The sequence below is a fragment of the Ornithorhynchus anatinus genome, chromosome 1, assembly GCF_004115215.2.
Source record: "Ornithorhynchus anatinus isolate Pmale09 chromosome 1, mOrnAna1.pri.v4, whole genome shotgun sequence".
Taxonomy (NCBI): domain Eukaryota; kingdom Metazoa; phylum Chordata; class Mammalia; order Monotremata; family Ornithorhynchidae; genus Ornithorhynchus; species Ornithorhynchus anatinus.
This window is the reverse complement of record NC_041728.1, coordinates 38,988,645-39,011,664: the sequence shown is the minus strand read 5'-3', so window position 1 is coordinate 39,011,664 and position 23,020 is coordinate 38,988,645. Positions and strand designations below refer to the sequence as shown.

General features: G+C 47.3%; 1 protein-coding gene across 2 annotated transcripts in view; it reads left to right on the top strand.

Annotated features, from left to right (window-relative positions):
• The first annotated feature begins 7,444 nt into the window (after positions 1 to 7,444).
• Positions 7,445 to 23,020, top strand: part of NEK9 (NIMA related kinase 9) — a 48,916-nt gene continuing 33,340 nt past the window's right edge. Inside the window, exons 1-4 of one of the 2 annotated variants that reach the window (XM_029058861.2) lie at positions 7,445 to 7,706; positions 14,259 to 14,436; positions 20,882 to 20,937; positions 22,885 to 22,955. In XM_029058861.2, the coding sequence (XP_028914694.1) occupies positions 7,497 to 7,706; positions 14,259 to 14,436; positions 20,882 to 20,937; positions 22,885 to 22,955 (515 nt within the window). In that variant the 5' untranslated portion in view covers positions 7,445 to 7,496. The remainder of the gene's footprint in view (positions 7,707 to 14,258; positions 14,437 to 20,881; positions 20,938 to 22,884; positions 22,956 to 23,020) is intronic. The other variant, XM_029058860.2, reaches the window with a different exon arrangement.

The window sequence follows — 23,020 nt, the reverse complement described above, 5'->3', positions numbered from 1 at the left end:
GTTTTTTGCAAAGCTCTAGGGAAAGAAACAAGGTCCCTGGCCCCCAGGGGGCTCCCGGACAAAGAGTTGGAGAGCTAGTGATACATGCACATGGAGAGAGTACAAGCTCTCCTAATATCCCGAGTGGATTATTGCGTCACCCTCCTCTCTGATCTCCCGTCCTCCTGTGTCTCGCTGCTCCAGTCTATTCTTCATTCCGCTGTCCGGATCGTCTTTCTACAGAAACGCTTCCGGGCAGGTTACTCCCCTCCTTTTAAAAACCTCCTATCAACCTTCACAGGAAACAAAAACTCCTCATTCGTGGCTTCAGAGCTCTCCATCACCTTGCCCCCTCCTACCTCACCTCCCTTCTCTCCTTCTGCAGCCCACCCCGTACACTCTGCTCCTCTGCCGCTAACCTCCTCCTGGTCCTCCATTCGTGCCTGTCCTGCCGTCGACCCCTGGCCCACGTCCTACTGCTGTCCTGGAATGCTCTACCTTCTCACATCTGCCAAATTAACTCTCTTCCCCTCTTCAAAGCCCTACTGAGAGCTCGCCTCCTCCAGGAGGTCTTCCTAGACTGAGCCCTTCCTTTCCCTCTGCTCCCCCTCCCCATTCCCCCTTCTCCTACCCTCTGTTCTTTCCTTTTCCCCCCCTCCCACAGCACTTGTGCGTATTTATTTTGTTAATGATGTGTATATATCTATGATTCTATTTATCTTGATGGTATTGACGCCAAACTACTTGTTTTGTTGTCTGTCTCCCCCATTTAGACTGCGAGCCCGTTGTTGGGCAGGGATTGTGTCTATCTGTTGCCGAATTGTACATTCCAAGCATTTAGTACAGTGCTCTGCACATAGGTAAGCGCTCAATAAATATGAAAGAATGAATAACAGGATTGGTAGAGCAGAAACCATAATGAAGAATAGTAATAAAAGCTACAAGATGTTACCATTGAAGGAAGTTTCCAGGTTTTTTGGCCACCTTGGGAGGGTCAGGCCTAGTTCAGCTGGCCCAACCTTCTCAACAGATGTGCCCTGTGTCATCTGGCCACATTGATTTTTCAGAGTGGAATCTCACCCCGGTGATGGCAGGTGGGGGCGGTGTGACTCCACTCCAGGAACTGTAGGACTCTGATGGAGGAGGAGGAGCCCCAGAGTAGGCGGCTACAGCCCCAGCCTCAATGGAACTACAGCCTGGCAATGGTGACGTATGAGCTCAGCGGGCCTCTGTCTGGTTTCATTTTCCCTTAAAGAAAAAAAGCCGCCTTTCAGCATACTACCAGATCCACCCCCTCCACGTGAGCCTCCAACTCCTTCCCTGCACAATTTATCAAAGCACTTGTCTCCTCCCTTCATCCCTCCCTGCCATTTTTAACTATTCACCTTCCACTGGCTTATTCCTCACCGCTTTCAAACATGCTGGTATCTCCCGATCCTAAAAAACCCCTCCTGTAATCCCATGGCGCAGTCCAGTTATAGCCCCATCCTTCCATTTTTCTCCAGACTCATTGAGCAAGTACACCTGGTGTCTCCACTTCCTCTCCTCCAGTTCTCCCTTGGATTCCCTCCAATCTGGCTTCCACCCCCTTCACAGAAACTGCCCTCTAGAAGGTCACGAATTATCTTCTTGCCAAATCTAACGACCTCTACTCCTTCCTAACCCTCCTTGACCTCTCAGCTGTCTTTGACACAGTTGACCACACTTCCCGGAAACATTATCCAACCTCAGCTTGAATGACACTGTCCTCTCCTGGTTTTTTTTTTTTTCTAATTTGGCCACTCATTCTCAGTCTCTTATGTATGCAGACACCCCCTCTGTTTCCCATCCCCTAACTGGGAATCCCTCAAGGCTCAGTTCTGGGTCTCCTTCTGCTCTCCATCTACACCCACTCCCTTGGAGAACTCATTTGCTTCCTTGGCTTCAACTACCACTTCTGTGAGGAAGATTTCCAAGTGTACATCTCCAGCCCTGATTTCTCTCCTCTAGTCTCACAATTCCTCATGCTTTCAGGACATCTCTATGTGGATTTCCTGCCATCACCTCAAATGAATCATGTCCAAAACACTCTTTTTCCCACCCAAACCCTGTCGCTTCCCCTGAATTTCCTGTCAATATAGACAGCACCACCATCCTTCCTGTTTCACAAGCCCGTAACCTTGGGATTATCCTCGACTCTCATTCAACCCACAGATTCAATCTGTCACCAGATCCTGTGGGTACAACTTTCCCATTGCTAAAATCTGCCTTTTCCTCTCCATCCAAAGTGCTACCATGTTAATCCAAGCACTTACTCTATCCCACCTTGATTACTGAATCAGCCTCCTCGCTGACCTCCCGGCCTTTTCCCCTTTGATCTCTCTCCCTTCTTCATTCCAAGTTTCCCCACTCCCCAAGGACCTTCAGTAGTTGCCCACCCACCTTCGCATCAAATTCCTTACCCCCTGCTTTAAAGCACTCAATCACCTTGGCCCATCTTACCTTACCTCATTTTCTACTTACCATCCAGCCCACCCACTTGGCTCCTCTAATGCCAACTACTCACTGTAAGTCAATCTCCTCTATCTTACCGACTGCCTCTTGCCCACTTCCTGCCTCTGGGCTGGAACACCCTCCCTCTTCATACCCAACAGACGATCACTCCCTAACTACAAGATGTTATTTAAAGCACATCTCGAGTGGCCTTTCCCAACCAAGCCCTCGTTTCCTCTTAATAATAATTGTGGTATTTGTTAATCGCTGACAGTGTGCCAGGCACTCTGCCAAGCCCTGGGATAGATACAAAATAATCGGGTTGGACGCGATCCCCCTCCCACGGAGGGCTCACAGTCTTGATCCCAGTTTTATTCATTCATTCATTCATTCAATAGTATTTATTGAGCGCTTACTATGTGCAGAGCACTGTACTAAGCGCTTGGAATGAACATTTTACAGATGAGAAAACTGAGGCACAGAGAACTTATGTGAATTGCCCAAGGTCACCCAGCAGACAAGTGGTAGAGCTGGGATTAGTACCCAGGACCTCTGGATTCCCAGACCTGTGCTTTCCACTAGGCCTCTCGCTCCCTTCTGCATCACTCTTGCACTTGGATTTGCACCCTTTATTCACCCCTCCCTCAGATCCATGACACTTATGTATCTATCTGTAATTTATATTAACGTCTGTCTCCCCTTCTGTCATACTTCCCCCCTTCAAAGCCCTACTGAAGGCTCACCTCCTCTAAGAGGCCTTCCCAGACAAAGCCCCTTTTTTCCTCAGCTCCCCCTCCCCGTCGCCCTGACTTGCTCCCTTTGCTCTACGCCCCCTCCCCACCCCACAGCACTTGTCTATATATGTTCATATCTATTATTCTACTTATATTAATGCCTGTTTACTTCTTTTGCTCTGTATGTATCTATAATTCTATTCATATTGATGCTGTTGATGCCTGTTTACTAGTTTTGATGTCTGTCTTCCCCTTTCTGGACTGTAAATCCGTTGTAGGCAGGGATTGTCTGTATTGCTGAATTGTACTTTCTAAGCACTTAGTTCTGCACACAGTAAGCGCTCAACAAATATGATTTAATGATTGTATTATAGGCTCCTCGAGGGCAGGGACCGTGTATGTTTCACACTTCCAATTTCTCAGCACAGTGCTCTGCACACAAAGTACGCAATAAATACGATCGATTGATAGATCATGTCTCCCTACTCTCTTGCATTGTATTCTCCCAAGCATTTAGTACAGTGCTCAGCTCACAGTAAATGCTCCGTAAATATCTGACTAATTGAGACGAGGGCACTTCATAAAGGAAGGTTTGTGTTACACTACTAGTCTCCACAAAGTTGATTTCTAGAAGAGAAATTGCCAAGGAAACAAACTTCCTTTGGTTCACAGCCAAGGAACCCACATTGCAAGTAGCAGCCCTGCCGTTAAGGTCACTGCCCTCTTAGAACACATTGGGTGAGGTAATGTGGCCTAGTGGACAGAGCCCGGGTCTGGGAGTCAGAAGGACCGGGGTTCTAATTCTGGCTCCATGTCGGCTGTGAGACCTTGGGTGAGGTGCTTAAACTTCTTGGTGCCTCAGTTACCCCATCTGTAAAATGGAGAATAAGACTCTGAGCCCCAAAGCATTGGAACATGGACTGTGTCCAATCGGATTACCTTGTATTTACCCCAACACTTAAGTGCCATAAAAGAAAAAAAAATCAAACATGGTTCAAAGAGCCCTCACAGAAACCTACCTATACCGATCTTAGACTCTCTAGACTGTGAGCTTGTTGTGAGCAGGGAATATGTCTGTTTATTGTTGTATTTTCCACTCCCAAGCACTCAGTGCAGTGCTCTGCACACTGTAAGTGCTCAATAAATATGATTGAATTAATGAATCTTAACCATTCATTGACAGGTGAGAGGTTTGCAGTCATATTTCTGCTTGTTTGAATCACTGAAGTTTGGTCAGTTGAAATGTTGTAGATCTGTGGTTTATCCCACAAAATGCATAATTGAGATATAGCATCCCCATTTTATTCCTTGAAGAATGGGGGCTTTGAATATTTCATAATGTCTCGTAAACAAGCTTACATTACTTTCAAATTCACAACCTGAAAAGCCGTGGTTACAAGCTAATTTCTCTTGGGTGAGATATTTAAGAAGAGGGGATTTTTGCATCAGAAGGTGAAGAGCGATCAAACTGGATAAACCCCCAATCACTTAGCAGTACATCTTTTGGCTCCTGGTCTGAATTTCGATAGCCCTTCAACAGTTCCAGGTTAACTGGATTTGTGGACATTGGTGACTGGCTCTTGCCTATGTCACTTGAATTTCTCTGTGCTTCAGTTTCCTCATCTCCGAAATGACTCAATACCTGTTTTCCCTCCCCTCTTGGATTGGGAATCCTCCTATCCACTTCCCACTGTCAAAAACCTCCTGGTTAGAACCCTCCTGGATTCTAATCCCCTCTCCTCCAAGAGTCCTTCCCTGACTAAGGCCGGCTTTCTCCTGTCTGCCCTCCCCTGGGCATTGAGTATGCACTAGGCTATGTACCCCTTAAGACTTTTTTTTTAAAAAAATATTTTTAAATGGTATTTCTTCAGGGTTTACTATGTGTAAAGTGCTGCATTAGATACAAGCTAATCAGGTTGGACACAGTCCAAATCCCACTTGGGGCTCACAGGCTTAATTCCCATTTTTCAGATGAGGTAATGGAGGCACAGTTAAATGACTTGCCCAAGGTCATGCAGCAGACAAGTGGAGGAATTGGGATTAGAACGCAGGTCCTCACTCCCAGGTCCATGCTCTGTCCACTAGACCACATTGCTTCTCTGCTCAAGCCCTTTGACATCCCAGCCCCACAGCATTTATGTACACATCCTTTATGTTCACGTCCCTTACTATTTCCCCCTGCCGGGTAATTGATTTTTATATCTGCTGTCCCCTATCAACTGTAAGCTCTTTGTGGGCAGGGATCACATCTACCAGCTCCATAATCAATCAGGCGTATTTATTGAGCACTTACGGTGTGGCAGAGAACCATACCAAGTGTTGGGGAGAGTCCATTAATACAGAGTTAACAGACGTTCCCTACCCACAGTGAGCTCCCAGTTAAGAGAGCTACATCTTTCAGAGCCAGGTCAGAATCCTGAGAAACTTTCAACTGTTCCCAAGTGCTTAGTACAGTGCTCTGCCCAAAGTATAGGCTCAATAAATCCCACTGATTGATCAAAGTGATTGTGAGCTCATTGTGTCTCCCGACTCTGTCCCATTGCACTCCCCCCAACCTTCTCTGCACACAGTAAGCAGTAAGCATTGATTGATTGGTTGATTTGAGCCCCATGTGGGCCCTGGAAACTTTTCTTCATCTCCCCCTCTTGCTCCCTTTGCTCTCCCCACCTTTCCCCTCTTTGCAGCATTTATGTATATATCTGTAATTTTATTTATATTGATGTCTATTTGTATTGAGGTCTCTCCCCCCATCTCTAGACTGTGAGGTTGTGCTCAGGGATTGTCTCTTTTTATTGCTGTAGTGTAATTTCCCAAGCGCTTAGTACAGTGCTCTGCACATAGTAAGTGCTCAATAAAACAACAAAAAGAATGAAAATGCCAGGGCTGGGAAAAGTGGTTGATCCACGGCCTCTGACCAGGCCCTGGGCAGGACAGGAGGGAGCGATGAAAGGAAGGAGGCAAGGGAGGGGAGGTGGAAAGAGGGAGAGAAGGTCTAAAAGGGAGAGAGGGAGGGTGATGAGGAAAGGAGGAGGGATGGAAAAGGGGGAGGAAGGGAAGGAATGAGGGAGTGGAGGAGGAGGAATGAGAGGTGAGGGAAGGGGAGGAGGGAGGGAGAGGAACAGGAGGGATGAGGGAGGGGAAGAGGGATGAGGGAGGGGAAGAAGGTTGACTATGTGCCAAGCACTGTTCTAAGAGCTGGGGTAGATACAAGGTAATCAGGTTGTCCCACGTGGGGCTTACAGTCTTAATCCCCATTTTACAGATGAGGTAACAGAGGCCCTGAGAAGTGAAGTGACCTGCCCCAAGTCACAGGGCTGACATGTGGCGGAGCCGGGATTAAAACCCACGACCTCTGAGTCCCAAGCCGGGGCTCCTTCCACTGAGCCACGCTGCTTGGAGGGATGAGGGGAGGAGGAGGCATGAGGGAAGGGAGGAGGAGGGATGAGGGAAGGAAGAGGGAAGGTAGGAGGAGGAGGGATGAGAGGAGGAGAAGGGATGAGGGAAGGAAGAGGGAAGGTAGGAGGAGGGATGAGAGGAGGAGAAGGGATGAGGGAAGGAAGAGGGGGGAGAGGAGAAGGGATGAGGGGAGGAGGAGGGATGAGAGGAGAAGAAGGGATGAGGGAAGGAAGAGGGAAGGAAGAGGAAAGGGAGGAGGAGGAGGGATGAGAGGAGGAGAAGGGATGAGAGAGGGGAGGAGGAGTAGGGATGAGGGAGGGAGGGGCGGATGAGGGAAGGAAGAGGGAGGGGAGGAGGGATGAGAGGAGGAGAAGGGATGAGGGAAGGAAGAGGGAGGGATGAGAAGAGAAGGAATGAGGGAAGGAGAGAGGGAGGGAAGGAGGGTGAGAGGAGAAAGAAGGAGGGAGGGGAAGGAGGAGGAGAATGAGGGAAGGAGAGAGGAAGGGGAGAAGGACGGATGAGGAAGAGAGAGGGAGAGAGGAAAGGATAAGAAGGAATGAGGGCGGGCCGATGGCGGGCAAGTGGGCGGGCTCCTGGTTGTGGCGGAAGAAGGCGGCCGCAGTGCTTCCGGGGCTGGCCCAGGCCGCCATGGAGGTTGGACGGGCTGCGGGCCCGCCGGAGGAGCGGGCCCTCTTCTGAGGGCAGTGCCGCCCGGCCCTCCCCTCCCTTCTCCTCCCTTCTCCTCCCGGTCCGGCCCGGCCCGGCCCGGCCCTCGCCTCCCCTCCCCTCCCCTCCCGGCCCATCCCGGCCCATCCCGGCCCGGCCCGTCCGGCCAGTCCTTGCCCGCGGCGCCCCCGCCCGCTCGCCCGCTCGCCCGCCTCCCCGCTTCTTCCTGCCGCCCCGGACCCCGCCGCCATGTCCGTGCTGGGCCAGTACGAGCGACACTGCGACTCCATCAACTCCGACTTCGGGAGCGGGAGCGGCCCCGACCCCGACCCTCATCCCCGCCCCGGCTCCGGCCCCCGCCCCGGGCCCGGCGCCGAGCAGGAGGAGCTGCACTACATCCCCATCCGCGTCCTCGGCCGCGGAGCCTTCGGGGAGGCCACGCTCTACCGCCGCACCGAGGTAATAATAACAATAAGCTGCTGTTTGTTTTGGGCAGAGCACTCTTCTAAGCGCAGGGGGAGATAGATACAGGGTCATCAGGTTGGCCCACCTGAGGCTCACGGTCTTCATCCCCATTTTACAGATGAGGGAACTGAGGCCCAGTGAAGTGACTCACCCACAGTCACACAGCTGACAGGTGGCAGAGCCGGGATTCGAACCCATGACCTCTGACTCCCAAGCCCGGGCTCTTGCCACTGAGCCACGCTGCTTCCCTACCGCCCCCGGGGACCCACTCATCCCTCCCCGCAACGCCCCCCAGAGACCCGCTCGTAATCATAATGTTGGTATTTGTTAAGCGCCGACTGTGTGCAGAGCACTGTTCTAAGCGCTGGGGGAGATAGATACAGGGTCATCAGGCTGTCCCACGTGAGGCTCACGTTTAACCCCCATTTTACAGGTGAGGTCACCGAGGCCCAGAGAAGTGAAGTGGTTTGCCCACAGTCACACGGCTGACAAGTGGCAGAGCCGGGATCGCTCCACCCTGCAACGCCCCCAGACACCCGCTCGTAATCATAATGTTGGTATTTGTTAAGCGCCGACTATGTGCAGAGCACTGTTCGAAGCGCTGGGAGAGATAGAGGGTCAGCAGGCTGTCCCACGTCAGGCTCACAGTTAATCCCCCTTTTACAGGTGAGGTCACCGAGGCCCAGAGAAGTGAAGTGGCTTGCCCACGTTCACACAGCCGGCAAGTGGCAGAGCCGGGCTCGTCCCACCCCACAAGGCTCCGACCCCGCTCCCTGGGGACCCGCTGATAATAATAATGTTGGTATTTGTTAAGCGCTGACTACGTGCAGAGCACTGTTCTAAGCGCCGGGGGAGATACAGGGTCATCAGGTTGTCCCACGTGAGGCTCACAGTCTTCATCCCCATCTTACAGATGAAGTAACTGAGGCCCAGAGAAGTGAAGTGACTTGCCCACAGTCACCTAGCTGACAAGTGGCAGAGCCGGGATTCGGACCCCTGACTTCTGACTCCCAAGTCCAGGCTCCTTCCACTGAGCCACGATCTAACCCCGCAACTCCCCCGACCTTTCAACCCCCCCCGGCCCCGCAACTCCCCCACCCCGCAGCACCCCAACCCCACTCCCGGGGACCAGCCGATCCCGATATTGATCCCGCTCCCGGTGACGCAGAAGGGATGGGGAGGAGAGGAGGGCCTAGTCAGGGAAGGCCTCCTGGAGGAGATGTGCCTTCACTAAGGTCCTGAAGGGGGCAGGGTCATTCATTCAGTTGTATTTATTGAACACTTACTGTGGGCAGAGCGCTATACCAAGGGCTTGGAAAATCAATTCCACAGTAGAGAGAGACAATCCCGGCCCACAACAGCTTACATCAAAGCAAGTAAACAGGCATCAATATAAATAGAATTAGAGATATATGTACATAAGCGGGTTTGCAATCTGTGCTGGGGGAGACAGACATCAAAACAAGTAAACAGGCATCATTATAAAGAAATAGAATTAGAGATATATGTACATAAGTGCTGTGGGGTGGGGATCTGAGGAGGGAGGGCCTTCCAGGCCAGGGGCAGGACGTGGGCCAGCGGTCGGCGGCGAGATGGACGAGATCGGGGTACAGTGTGAGAGGGTTGGCATTAAGAGGAGCCAAGCATGCGGGCTGGGTTGTAGTGGAAGAGGAGCGAGGTGAGGTAGGAGAGGGCAAGAGGATTCAATCAGTCAATCTTTTAATCCACAAAGCCTGCATCTTTTGAGGTTTTCTAAACCTCTTCTGATAATTAGAGGTTTTTTAGTGTTGGCATAGAGTTGTGGAGTCTCGCCCAATATTAGGGAAATAACGTGGCCTAGTAGAAAGAGCGCAGGCCTGGGAGTCAGAGAACCTGGGTTCTAATACACGCTCTGCCACTTGGCTCTGTGATGTTGGGCAAGTCACTTAACTTCTCTGGGTCTCAGTTTCCTCATCTGTGAGCTGTGAGCCCCATGTGGGACGTGGATTGTGCCCGACCTAATTAGCTTGTGTTCATTGAGTCATGCTTACTGAGTGCTTACTGTGTGCAGAAGACTGTTCTAAGTGCTTGGGGGAGTACAATACAACAATAAACAGATACGTTCCCTGCCCACAGTAAGCTTACAGTCTAGAGCCGGGGAGACGGACATCAGTACAAGTAAATAAATTACACATAGGTACATAAATACTGTGGGGGTGGGATGGGGGAAGAGCAAAGGGAGCAAGTCAGGATGACACAGAGTGGAGTGGGAGAAGAGGAAAGGGGGGCTTAGTCTGAGAAGGCCTCTTGGAGGAGATGTCCCCTCACTAGGGCTTTGAAGCAGGGGAGAGTAATTGTCTGTCGACTGTGAGGAGGGAGGGCTTCCAGGCCAGAGGCAGGACACGGGTGAGGGGTCGGCAGTGAGATAGGCGAGATCGGGGCACAGTGAGACGGTTAGCGTTAGAGGAGCGAAGCGGGTAGGCTGAGTTGTAGAAGGACAGTTGCCAGGTGAGGTAGGAAGGAGTGGAGTGATTGAATGCTTTAAAGCCAATGGTGAGGAGTTTGTCTGAGGCGGAGGTGTAGGGAGAACCACTGGAATTTTTTGAGGAGCACGGTGACATGTCCTGAATGATTTTGTAGAAAAACGATCTGGGCAGCAGAGTGAAGTATGGACTGGAGTGGAGGCTGGCAAGTCAGCAAGGAGGCTGATGCAGTAATCCAGGCAGGATAGGAGGAGTGATTGTATTAAAATGGTAGCAGTTTGGCTGGAGAGGAAAGTGGAGATTTTAGCAACGTTGTCAAAGTGGGACCGACAGGATTTAGTAATGGATTGAATGTGTGGGTTCAGTGAGAGAGAGGAGTCAAGGTTAAGGAATTGTGAGACCGGAAGGATGATGGTGCCATGTACAGTGATGGAAGGTCAGGGGGAGGACAGGGTTTGGGTGGGAAGATAAATTCTGTTTCAGACTTGGATGTCCTGCTGTCACCTCAAGCTTACCAAGTAGAGCTGTCTTGAAGGCAAGAGGAAATGTGAGACTGCAGAGAGGGAAAGAGATCATCTACCCCAGTGCTTAGTACAGTGCCCATTACTTTGTAAGCGCTCGGCAAATACCGTAAAAAAATTCATCAGTCTTTAAAAAGAGGAATACTCAGGAGGATGTTTTTTTCTTCAGTAGAATAGCACTAGTAGCAGATGGTAATCCTGAACTTTTGAATTTTTGTAGAACACTAACTTCAAAGAATTTATTATTCTCATCTGTTTTCTCACCGATGTCCCAATCTCCCTGTGATCAGGAAGAAATGGGTGTTATCTCCATTTACAGATAGAGGAATTGATATACAGATTGGTTAAGTGACTTGCTGGGCTCACACAGTAGGTCAGGGACGGAGTGTAGACAGCAGGGCCTGGAATCAAATTCCCAGACTACTGCATCTAGTAGATTATAAAGGTGGGAATGGAATATTATTGTCCCTCAGTGCTTGGTTCTGGGCCCCCTTCTGTTCATCATTTACTCCCACTCCCTTGGGGAGGTCATCCACTCCCCGGGCTTCAATTATCAAAATCAGTCACTCCATCTGTTTTATTTATTGAGCAGTTATTGCATTCAGCACACTGTACCAAGCGCTTGGGAGGGTAGAATATAACAGAGTTGGTAGACAAGTTCCCTATCCACAGCGCCGTGGTTTAGTGGATAGAGCGCAGGCTTGAGAGTCAGAAAGACCTGAGTTCCGATCCTGGCTCTGCCACATGTCTGCTCTGAGACTTGGGTAAGTCACTTCACTGGGCCTCAGTTACCTCATCTATAAAACGGGGACTAGGACAGTGAGCCCATGTGGGACAGGGACTGTGTCCAACCTGATGAACTTGTATCTTTCCCGTAGTTAGAACAGGGCTTGGCACATAGTAAGTGCTAAACAATTCCATAATTATTAAGGGAATGATTCCCAAATCTACCTCTCTAACCCCTACTCTTCTTTGTAGTCTCACATTACCTTCTGCCTTCAGGGCATCTCTATGTGGCTGTCCTGCCATCATCTCAGACTAACATAGCCAGTACTGACCTCCTCATCTTGCCTCCCAAATCCTCCTCTTCTCCTTATTTTCCAGTTACTGATGATAACACCATCATCCTTCCAGTCTCACAAGTGTACACCCTTCGTATTATCCATGACTCACCTCCTTCTTTCAAACCACATATTCAGTTGCCCCAATGTGAGGATTCTATCTGTACATCATCTGCAGAATTCGCTTCCTCCAGACTGGTTCAAGCACTTGTCATAGCCTTCCACGACTACTGCATCGGCCTCCTGAATGACCTCCCTTCCTCCAGTCTCACTCCTCTGCAATCCGTACTTCACTCGGCTGCCTGGATCATTTTTCCGAAAAATCATTCTGCCCAGGTGTCCCCTCTCCTCAAGAACCTCCAACAGTTGCCCATTCATCTTCACACGAAGCAGAAACTCTTCACCATTGGACTCAAGGCACTCAATCAGTTCTCCTCCTTACTTAGACCACAACAACCAAGCCCCCCCACTTTGGTCCCCTAATGCCAGTCATCCCACTGTCCCTCACCGTCGCTTCACCCATTGTCAACCCCTTGCTCACACCCTCCCTCCTGCCTGGAACTCCTTCCCCCTATAAATCCAACATCACCACTCTCCCCTTCTTCTCCCTTTCTTCTGTAAAGCCCTCCTAAAATCATCTCTCCTCCAGGAAGTCTTGCCTGACAGCTCTCATCACCCTTACCCCTTATTCCCTCCCTATTACCTCACCCACGTGGTCAGTCCCAGCCCACTCCAAGCACTTAGACACTCCCACCCTCACATTCCATCTCCACCCCTACAGCATTTGCCTACATTTCTTTGTACTCAGTTGCTTCCCTGTATTTGTTCCTGTAATTAATGTTGATTTCTTAATTAATTAATTAATGTTGGTATTTGTTAAGCACTTACTATGTGCAGAGCACTGTTCTAAGAGCTGGGGTAGGTACAGGGCAATCAGGTTGTCCCACATGAGGCTCACAGTTAATCCCCATTTTACAGATGAGGTAACTGAGGCACAGAGAAGTTAAGTGACTTGCCCACAGTCACACAGCTGACAACTGGCAGAGCTGGGATTCGAACCCATGACCCATGACTCCCAAGCCTGGGCTCTTTCCACTGAGCCATGCTTCTTCTCTTGAGGGCATAGTCTGTTGACTCTGTTGTACTCTCCCACATGCTTAGTACATCACTCCGCACCCAGTAAGCAGATAGTAAATACCACTGATGGTGATGGTCATGTCTCCCAAGAGCCTACTACAGCCCCCTACACAAAGTGCTCAATAAGTACCATCGATTAATTGATTATTAAATATCAATGTATCCCCAAGGCTAATGATGGTGGTATCATCACCAAACATTTGAGTTACGCACAAGGACCTCATGAGGTAAAGCACAATTATGATGTAAATTCAAAGATTAAGTAGAAAAAAAACTTGCGTAGTCTACTCAGAATATATAGCTAGCACCAACAGTGCACAGAAGTGCAGGTAGGTTGGAGCAGTATGTTTGTGTGACACAAATTTTAAATCACTGGCATTTATTGAGCACTTAATGTGCTCAGAACACAGAACGAAGCACAGTAAAGTTAGAAGACCAGGTAAAGTGGTCCTGCGTAACTCAGGGAAGAGACGGATTTTGATTTGAATTCTGATGAACTGAAGAGTTATAGGTCGGCAGTGGGGAAGGACAACTTGGATAAAGGTTAAGAGGCAGGAGAGAGGTCTGTCGATTTGTCCGGCTGAAGGGGAGAAGCGGGGTTGTTGTGGGAGACTAGTGTGGCAGATGACTTGACGGTAAAAAGGAATCTGCATGTGCTCTGAAGGAGAAATTGAAGCCCCTGGTTGCCTTTCATTTTTCTAAAATCAGAACCAAATAAACTCAGTATTCAGTGCTAGAATGACTAGGTGCTCGCCTACCCACTTTTGCCTGTTTCCTCTCCCTCCCCCAGTTCTCCACCTCTCTGACGTGGGCTTCCAGGTCATGATTTTATAGTTGGAGTTGAATTTGTTTTCTGTCAAAATAACAGGGGGAGCAGAGAGTCTCTTGATCTTGTTCAGTGCTCTTCCCACCCTTGGGATCAGTGGTAATGCTCACGAGTGTGCAGAGACTGTGGCTAAAGTTTCTTCGCTTTGATTTTCAAAGCAGCGTCTCCTTATCTGGAAAGTTTTTCTCCCAGGCCTGGGGAGTTGGTGGTGGACTCCTGCCCTGGCAGGCAGGGAGAAAGCAGGCTACCCTCCCGCTCAACTGTATATACTTTCGTTACCCTATTTATTTTGTTAATGAATTGTACATCGCCTTGATTCTATTTAGTTGCCATTGTTTTTACGAGATGTTCTTCCCCTTGACGCTGTTTATTGCCATTGTTCTTGTCTGTCCGTCTCCCCCGATTAGACTGTAAGCCCGTCAAACGGCAGGGACTGTCTCTATCTGTTGCCGACTTGTTCATCCCAAGCGCTTAGTACAGTGCTCTGCACATAGTAAGCGCTCAATAAATACTATTGAATGAATGTCTCTGTGTTCCAGGATGACTCACTGGTGGTATGGAAGGAAGTGGATCTGACCCGATTGTTGGAGAAGGAGCGTCGTGATGCCCTGAACGAGATTGTGATTCTGGCTCTCCTGCAGCATGACAACATTATTGCCTACTACAATCACTTCATGGACAACAGTACCCTGCTCATTGAACTGGAGTACTGCAATGGTGAGGCTTGAGCTGTTGCGGCTTTTGAGATTGGGACCAGCCTGGGCTTTTGAAGATATCTCCAAACCAAAGTGTGTTCTCTCCAAACTAAAATGAACACACCCATAAATGGAGGGGAGGGAAGTTCTTTTGTCTGGAGTTGAAATGCGACTCAAGTTTCAAGGGAAGTAACTCAGTCCTTGCAGCATTCTGAACACATACCAAATGATCAAGAGTAAGGCTATTAGATTTCTAGGACGTTAATTTCTGTCCCATTGACCTAGCTTCATCTCCCCCAAGATGTTTTAGAATTAGAGGTTTTATCCGTTTCTAATCAATCTGATCGTCTTTTGAGTGGATTAGAAATTTCAGGCCATGATGATGCTGATATTCATCAGTGCTTATTACAGTGCCTGGCACATAGTAAACAAATAACATTAATACATAACATTATTTGTCATCATTTTCTTAATAATATGTACTTACTATGTATCAAACACTGTTCTAAACACTGGGTAGATACAGTCTAATCAGGTGGGGCACAGTCCCTGTCCTCCATGGGGCACTCAGTCTTAATCCCCATTTTATAGGTGAGGTAACTGAGGCACAGAGAAGTAAAGTGACTTGCCCAAGGTCACACAGCAGACAAGTGGCAGAGCCAGGATTAGAACCCAGATCCTTCTGCCTCCTAGGCCCGGGCAATCTCCACCAGGCCACGCTGAATAGGGCTGAACTGAATTATTTTGCGGCATCTCAGGGAAAATCACTTAGGATATTTACTCTCATCGGCTCGGGTTATCGGCTGTCACCAGTCAGATCAGAAAGTAGTCAAAGCTCACAGGCCAAGGGGAATATCAGTAGTACTTTCTTGAGTTAATGGAAGGTTCATAAGGTGTTTAACTTTTTCATCTGTGGTTGGGAGAAGTGAGAGGAAATGATAAATTTAATGGAGCATTTGTGTGCTAAACGGCAGGGAAAGAGAGCATTTCAGAGTTAATCAGAGGGCAAAGATCAAGTTAGAAACCCAGGCAGGAAGTAAAAGTATGCAGGGGCAAATGATTTACTATTACTAGCAGGGGACAAAGGATGAATAGTCCAAAACATAACTACCTTTGAGTCTTCCCTGCCTTTGAACCTCCATATTTAGTTGGTTGCCAGATCCTGTCGGTTTTTCCTCCACAGCGATTCCAGCATTTTCTCTCCACCAAGGTGGTCCCAGCCTTAAGCTCTTTGTGGGCAGTGCATGTATCTACCAACACTGTTATATTGTACTCTCCCAAGCACTTAGTACAGCAGTGCTTTGCACACAGTAAGCACTCAATAAATACCACTGACCGATGTCCTCGTGCTACTATGGCATCAGCCTCTTCACTGATCTCCTTGCCTTCATTCTCACCCCTCTCCATTCCATACTTCACTCTGCTTTCTAAAACATTGTCCTGCACACATCTCCCCACTACTTAAGTAGCTCGAATGATTGCCCAACCTCTCCCCGCATCAATTGGAAACTCCTGACCCTCAGCTTTTCGAGGAACTCAGCTCTCCGTTCCCTATGTATCCGCTCTCTTCTCCCACACTTCATTCCTCTTAAGCTACCGTATTCACTTGGCATCGTTTTCATCTCACTGCCCACCGCCGCCCCCCATCCCTGCCAAGAATGCCTTCCCCCTTCAAGTCATCAATCCCCATCTTCAAAGCCCTTCTGAGATCACACCCCCTCTAAGGGCCTCCCAGATTCATTTCCCCTCCCACTTGGGTATGTCCACACCCCCACTGCCACTTCATCACCTCTCTGCCACCTCATCACTTAAGTACTCTCAACTTTCCGTAGCACTTGTCTACCCGACCCTTTACTTTAAATCTAAATCATTTACATATAATAATATTTGTTAAGCTCCTACTATGTGCCAGGCACTGTACTAAGCACTGGGGTGGATACAAGCAAATCGGGTCGGATGCTTCTCGCAATCCTTGTTACAGTGTGTTGTAGTAGCTGCTCGGTAATGCTAATGATGGATGGGTTATGCTTTGGGAAGGAAATAAATACAAACTACTCGTAGTTGAAAAAAAATTTAGGGAATGACTACAGATCACCTGAAATTTGACAGTGTTATCAGTCGGTCAGTCAGTAATGCTTACTGTATGCAGAGTTCTCTCCCAAATGTTTGGGCATGTACAGTAGAGGTAGAAGATACGGTCCCTACCCTCACTCACTGTTGTCCCCTGGCAGAAGACTCCCTCTTTCCTCCTCCCTCTAGCCCCCAATCTGCTAGACCATATCTCTTCCTTTGAGCCTAGTTGTAATAGTATTTATTAAGCACTTACTGTGTGCAGAGCACTGGGTCAGACTGGTCTCTGCCTCTTGAGAAGCTCATAATCTAAAAATAAACCAGAGGGAAGAGGACTGGAGACAGATATACAAGGAAAGATGAAGCAAAACACTAATGCAGCATCCAAAATCTTATCTCCTTCTAGCCATCCCCAGTTGATTCTCAACACCCCAAAATATATCAACACTACATCCTCTTCTAGCACATGCATTGTTTATTTATACCCATCCTTACCATGTGTGTGTGCATGGGCATACACTATTCAAGACAGCCATAAACATATTTACCAACAGGAAGAAGATATGTTTAAGAAAGAATAGCAATAATAATAGTAGTAGTAGTAGTTATAGGATGCATTGAGCACCCCCTGGATGCAAAACACTATACTAAATAATTGGGAAAATACAAAAGAAGCACGGGACATGTCATCTGTAACTCTTTTCAATGTCTGTCTCTGCTAGATTGTAAGCTCCTGGGGGGCAGGAAACGGGTCTACCAATTTCATTGTATTAAACTCCCCAAAGCACTTAGTAGAGTGCTCTGTACACAGTAATCAATTGGTTGTATTAAGCCCTGTACTAAGCGCTTGGGAGAATACAATATAGCAGAGTTTATAGACAGGTTCCCTTCCCGTAGCAAGCTTACATTCAGGAGGGAGTGAAGCACTCAGTAAATATCCTAGATTCCTTGATCACAAGGAGCTTCCCTTCTAATAGGGGAGTCAGACATAAAACTATTAACAAATAGGGAAGTTAGAGAAAATAAACAATGGTTCATATGATTATATGTATATACACAAGTGAGATTTTTAGAAGGTTTTGAAAGTGGGGACTGCTGTGGTGTGTAGGATTAAAGCAAGAGGGAGTTCCAGACCAGCAGAACAATTTAAAAAGCAGACATGTAAATCGTTATATCCTGCCAAAATGTCCCAGGAGGTTGTGAGGGAATAAGTGTGAAGCTGGTGTCAAAAGGCTTAGATGAGGGTTGGGAGGCTGTGACCTGGGGAGAAGAAAATTCAGAGAAAACCTCCTGGAGGAGATTGGCTTTCAGAAGGGCTTTGAAGATGGGGATCAGCTGAGGTCTGGCCAATTTGAAGGGGAAGAAAGTTCGTAACAGGAGGGAAGGCAGGAGCCAGGGATCAGAGGTGGCGGAGTTGTGAGCAAGGCACAGTGACAGTGTGAGCTTGGGAGGAATGGAGAGTGCAGACTGGGGTGGCTGGGTAAGAGGGAAAGAGCAGATGGAGTGCCGAAAAGCCAACCATAAGGAGTTTTTGTTTGATGCAGAGAGCAGTGTATAACCATTGGAGGTCTTTGACGGGTGAGAGACGTGCCTAGAGAAGCAGCATAGCCTAGTGTATAGACCACCGGCTCAGAAGTCAGAGGGACTTGGGCTCTTAAACCCAGCTCTGCCACTTGTCTGCTGTGTGACCTTGGCCAAGTCACTTAACTTCAGATCGACCCCGCCTCTGTTATCTCTAAAATGGGGATTAAGACTATGAGCCCCATGTGAGACATGGACTCATTAGCTTGTAAAAAAATAAATAAATGGTGGTATTTGTTAAGCACTTACTCTGTGCAAAGCACTGTTCTAAGCGCTGGGGATTACAAGGTGATCAGGTTGTCCCATGTGGGGCTCACAGTTTTAATCCTCATTTTACAGTTGAAGTAATTGAGGCACAGAGAAGTTAAGTGACTGGCCCAAAGTCACACAGCTGGCAAGCGGCAGAGAGCTACCCAAACACTTAGTACAGAGTCTGGCACATTTATTATTATTAAATTCTGTGGAGTCATTTCGGATTGATGGCGACTGCATGGATATACTTCCTCCAGAACGTCCTGTCCTCTGCCATAATCCACAGCCTTTCTAATGGTTCTTCTGTTATTGTTGTTATGGTCTCTATCCATCTAGCTGCCGGTCTGCCTCTTCCATGTTTTCCTTGGACTTTTCCTAGCATTAATGTCTTCTCCAGAGAATTACTCCTCCTGATTCAGCGTGGCTCAGAGCACGGGCTTAGGAGTCAGAGTGCATGGGTTCTAATCCCGGCTCTGCCACCATTCAGCTCTGTGACTCTGAGCAAGTCACTTAACTTCTCGGTGCCTCAGTTACCTCATCTGTAAAATGGGGATTAAGACTGTGAGCCTCATGTGGGACAACCTGATTACCCTGAATCTACCGCAGCGCTTAGAACAGTGCTCTGCGCATAGTAAGCGCTTAACAAATACCAACAATATTATTATTATTCAGTGTCCAAAATATGCTAATCTCAGTTGAGTCATTTAGCCTTCCAAAGACCACTTTGATTTAATTTGCCCCAAAATCCATTTGTGTATTTTCAGGCAGTCCATGGTATTTGCAAAAGTCTTCTCCAACACCACATTTCAAAAGAATTGATGTTCTTTCTATACGGTTTTTTCACTGTCCAGCTTTCAGTTTCATACATTGTCACTGAAAATACCAGAGTTGACAGTTTGTATTTTTGTGGCATATAGTAAGCACTTGACAAATACCATTTAAAAAAATGTGCCCAATGGTGTTTTAGGAAGTAGAGTGATTGGAGTAAGGAGAGGTGGGGTGACACGCAAGGAGGCTGAACCAGGAGTCTAGCTGGGATATGATGAGTGGGTGATGGCCATTTGGCTGGGAAGGAAGAGGCAGAAGTTGTGGGGGAAAAAACCAAGATTTTGTGACAGATTGGATGTGAGTTTTGAAGGAACAAGGAGTTGAAGATGCTATCACCTTGGGTTTCAGAAATAGCATGTTTTTGTCAACTGTGGGGAAAATGAGGGGGAGGAAGGAGGAATTCAGGTCAGTTTTTGACATAGATGAGTTTGAGGTATTGGTGGGAAAGAGAATTGTTGGGTTATATGGGACATGGGGATGCTATGGCATCTCATTAAAAAGTAAAGGGAGATGTCATTTATGTAAAAGTAATAGCAGTCAGTCTGTGTTGAGGATTGTAAGAATAATAATGGCATTTGTTAAGCACTTATTATGTGCTGAGCACTGTTCTGAGTGCTGGGGTAGATAACAGGGTAATCAAGTTGTCCCACATGGAGCTCACAGTCTTGATCCCCGTTTTACAGATGAGATAACTGAGGCACAGAGAAGTCAGTGACTTGCCCAAAGTCACACAGCTGATGAGTGATGGAGCCGGGATTAGAACCCATGACCTCTGACTTTCAAGCCCATGCTGTTTCCATTATGCCATGCTGCACTAAGCTGTGGAAAGAAATAACCTTGATACAGAAGAACCCTGGGTCTCAAGGAGCTCCCAGTCTAAGAATGTGAGCAGTGTGGCGAGGGCTGGTGACATCCAAGGAAAATAACAGAAAAAGACACGAATAAATACCTTTGCAGTTACAGTTTCTTGCACCCAAACAGGGTGGTTCAGAGTCCAGCAGTCTTATGAACCACATCCCCAATAACTGTTTCCTCAACTGTAAACTGGGCATTCAATACCTGTTCACTCTCCTACTTAGACTGTAAGCCATGTGTGGGACAGGGACTCTGTCCAACCTGATTAACTTGTATCTACCCCTTCGCTTAGAGCAGTGCTTGTCACCCAGTAAGTGTTTAACAAATACCATAATAATCATCATCATCATAACCCAACATTCCAAAAGTGCAGAAGGTGCCAGGCTGCCTCTTGTCCTCACCCCATGCTGAGGTGAGGAGAGCCGGGTGGGGGCCAAGTTCGAGGGGATAGGCGGCTGCAAGGTGAATATCTCCTAAATGGTGAGATATCAGAGTAATGTACTCAGAGTGAGATGTTTGTTTTTCAATGAAATACAGGTAATTAGAGAAAGGGAACTATGCAAAAGTTTGAGGGGAGCTAAGATAAACTTGCTGCCTAGGTGTTGTTTTGCTTGTTCTGTGATCATTTTTTGTCGGTTGGGCAAAAGGAGGGAGAACCATGAGAACTGTTGAGAACTCTGGAAGTGAAAAGTTGAAGACCTCAGTGGAGAGTCAAGATGGAAGAAAGGGTTTCTTTTTAAGAGAGGACAGGATTTGGAACAGTTTTATTTTCTGATGTGGATTGATAACTTTCTTAGAGCTATTGGCTCTAAGCTTTGATCACTATTAACCAAGCTGCATTTGATTCTAAATTGACTTTTCCCTCTTACCTTTAATTGCAGGAGGAAACCTATATGACAAAATTCTGCGTCAGAAGGACAAGTTGTTTGAAGAAGAGGTAACTCAGACTACAATGGACAGGGCTGAAATTTCCTTCCGCTTAATAGTTCTTTATCTCATCTTAACATAACATATCTCTTATGGAGTGTGATGGCTCTTCCTTTTATTTGTACCCTTTCTTGTCTGTAGTCTAGAGGGAAGTCCTTTTCCCAAAGTTTGGCCATCCTCCTCTCCCCCCGCCCCATCTCCCAAATTCCATTTTTTTGATATTGATGTACCTAATTTTCTTTAGTTCTGTTTTTCCCTGGGCTTCCTTAATACAGAGTCACCAGAGTTTGAACCACTATGGCACACTTAGGATGATGTTTCCCGGTTCTACTTTTTCCTCTCACATTTACAAAGTTCTGCTTCCAGGAAGGTGACCTCCAAGGCAAGGGGAGAATGTTTTCCATGGTCCCTGGCATAAGCTTTATGATCACCTTGCCTCGTCCCAGCCAGCGCTTCGTATTTGCAGAGATTGGCTGACGGCTTGAGGTCCCAGGACTATCAATCAATTTTATTTATTGAGCGCTTACTGTGTGCAGAGAACTCTTCTAAGTGCTTGGGAGCATACAAGACCCCTGCTGAGGCCTCAGACCTAGAGCTATACCATTGAAATTCTTCCATAGTGGAGGTTCCATCCATACTTCTCTAGGAGGTATAACTTCCCTACCTCCTTATCGCCTCAACTGACTCATGGCATTCCTGTCCTTGTTCAAAAAACATTCAATCTGGGGACCCTCAAGGTAAGTGGAAGGTTTCAGCTTTTTTTTTTTTAAAATGGTATTTCTTAAGAGCTTACTGTGAGCCAGTTAGAAATAAATTGCCAAGTTGGACATAGTCCATGTCCCTCTTGGGACTCACAAGTCTTAATTCCCATTTTACAGGTGAGGTAACAGGCATAGATAAGTTGAAAATTGTCCAAGGTCGCACAGAGTAGACAAGTGACAGAGCCAGGATTAGAGTCTAGGTCCTCTGACACCCAGGGTTGGGCTCTTTCCCGGAGATGATGCTGCTGATTTTAAGGAGGAATGTTTTTCCTACTTAGACTGTACGCCCCATGTGGGACCTGATTATCCTGTATCTACCCAAGCGCTTAGTACAGTGCTTGGCATATAGTAAGCACTTAAATGCCACAATTATTATTTGTAATTATTACTGTTATTACTATTACTCCAGTCCCTTCATTTTCAATTTATTGGCAGTAGGCAAATAAGTTGCTATTGAGGCCCTTGAAAGTACTTGTGTGGGGCTGCTGTCTAGAGACTGAGGTAAATTTTGAGAAATGCCCAACTTCTAATACCTAATGATATTAGACCAATTCAAAGTATCGGGTAGTAGAGTAAATTCATAACATTTTCCAATGTTTTGGATTAATATTGGTGTTATTTCTCTAGAATGGACTCAGCTATGGAAGTACTACTGCCTTTTAAGGCCACATCATTTCTCTGCATTTTATGTGGTTTTGAGTTTCAGATGCCTATTGCAGACAAATGATTACAAATCAAAATTGCTGCTGATTTATATCGGTCCTGTGAAGAGTGGGAATTGAAAGTACTGAAGGTTTTTTCTAAAAAATGCCCCATTAAATATATGTATTTACCATCTCCCCATTCTCATCCTGTACCAGAGAGAAGCAGCGTGGCCTAGTGGATAGAGTATGGGCTTGGGAGTAGAAGAATCTGAGTTCTAATCCTGCCTCTGCCATCTATCTGCTCTGTGACCTTGGAAGAGGTCACTTAACTTCTCTGTGCTTGAGTTACCTCATCTGTAAAGTGGCGATTAAGACTGTGAACCCCATGTAGGACATGGACTGTGTCCAGCCTGATTAGTCTTTATCTACTCCAGAGTTTAGTAAGCACTTAAGTACCATAAAAAAAATTTCCTCTTGGCTGCAGGTTAATTGAACTAATGTCTTTAGGTTTAATTTTATTATTTTTATACATTTGGATTTCTCTTCGTGCAGATGGTGCTCTGGTACCTGTTTCAGATTGTATCAGCAGTGAGCTGCATCCACAGAGCTGGGATCCTTCACAGGTAATGGCAGGCATGGAGATGCAGTGAGTTACAGTAAGCAAATAACACACTTTTGAGGTCCTTTG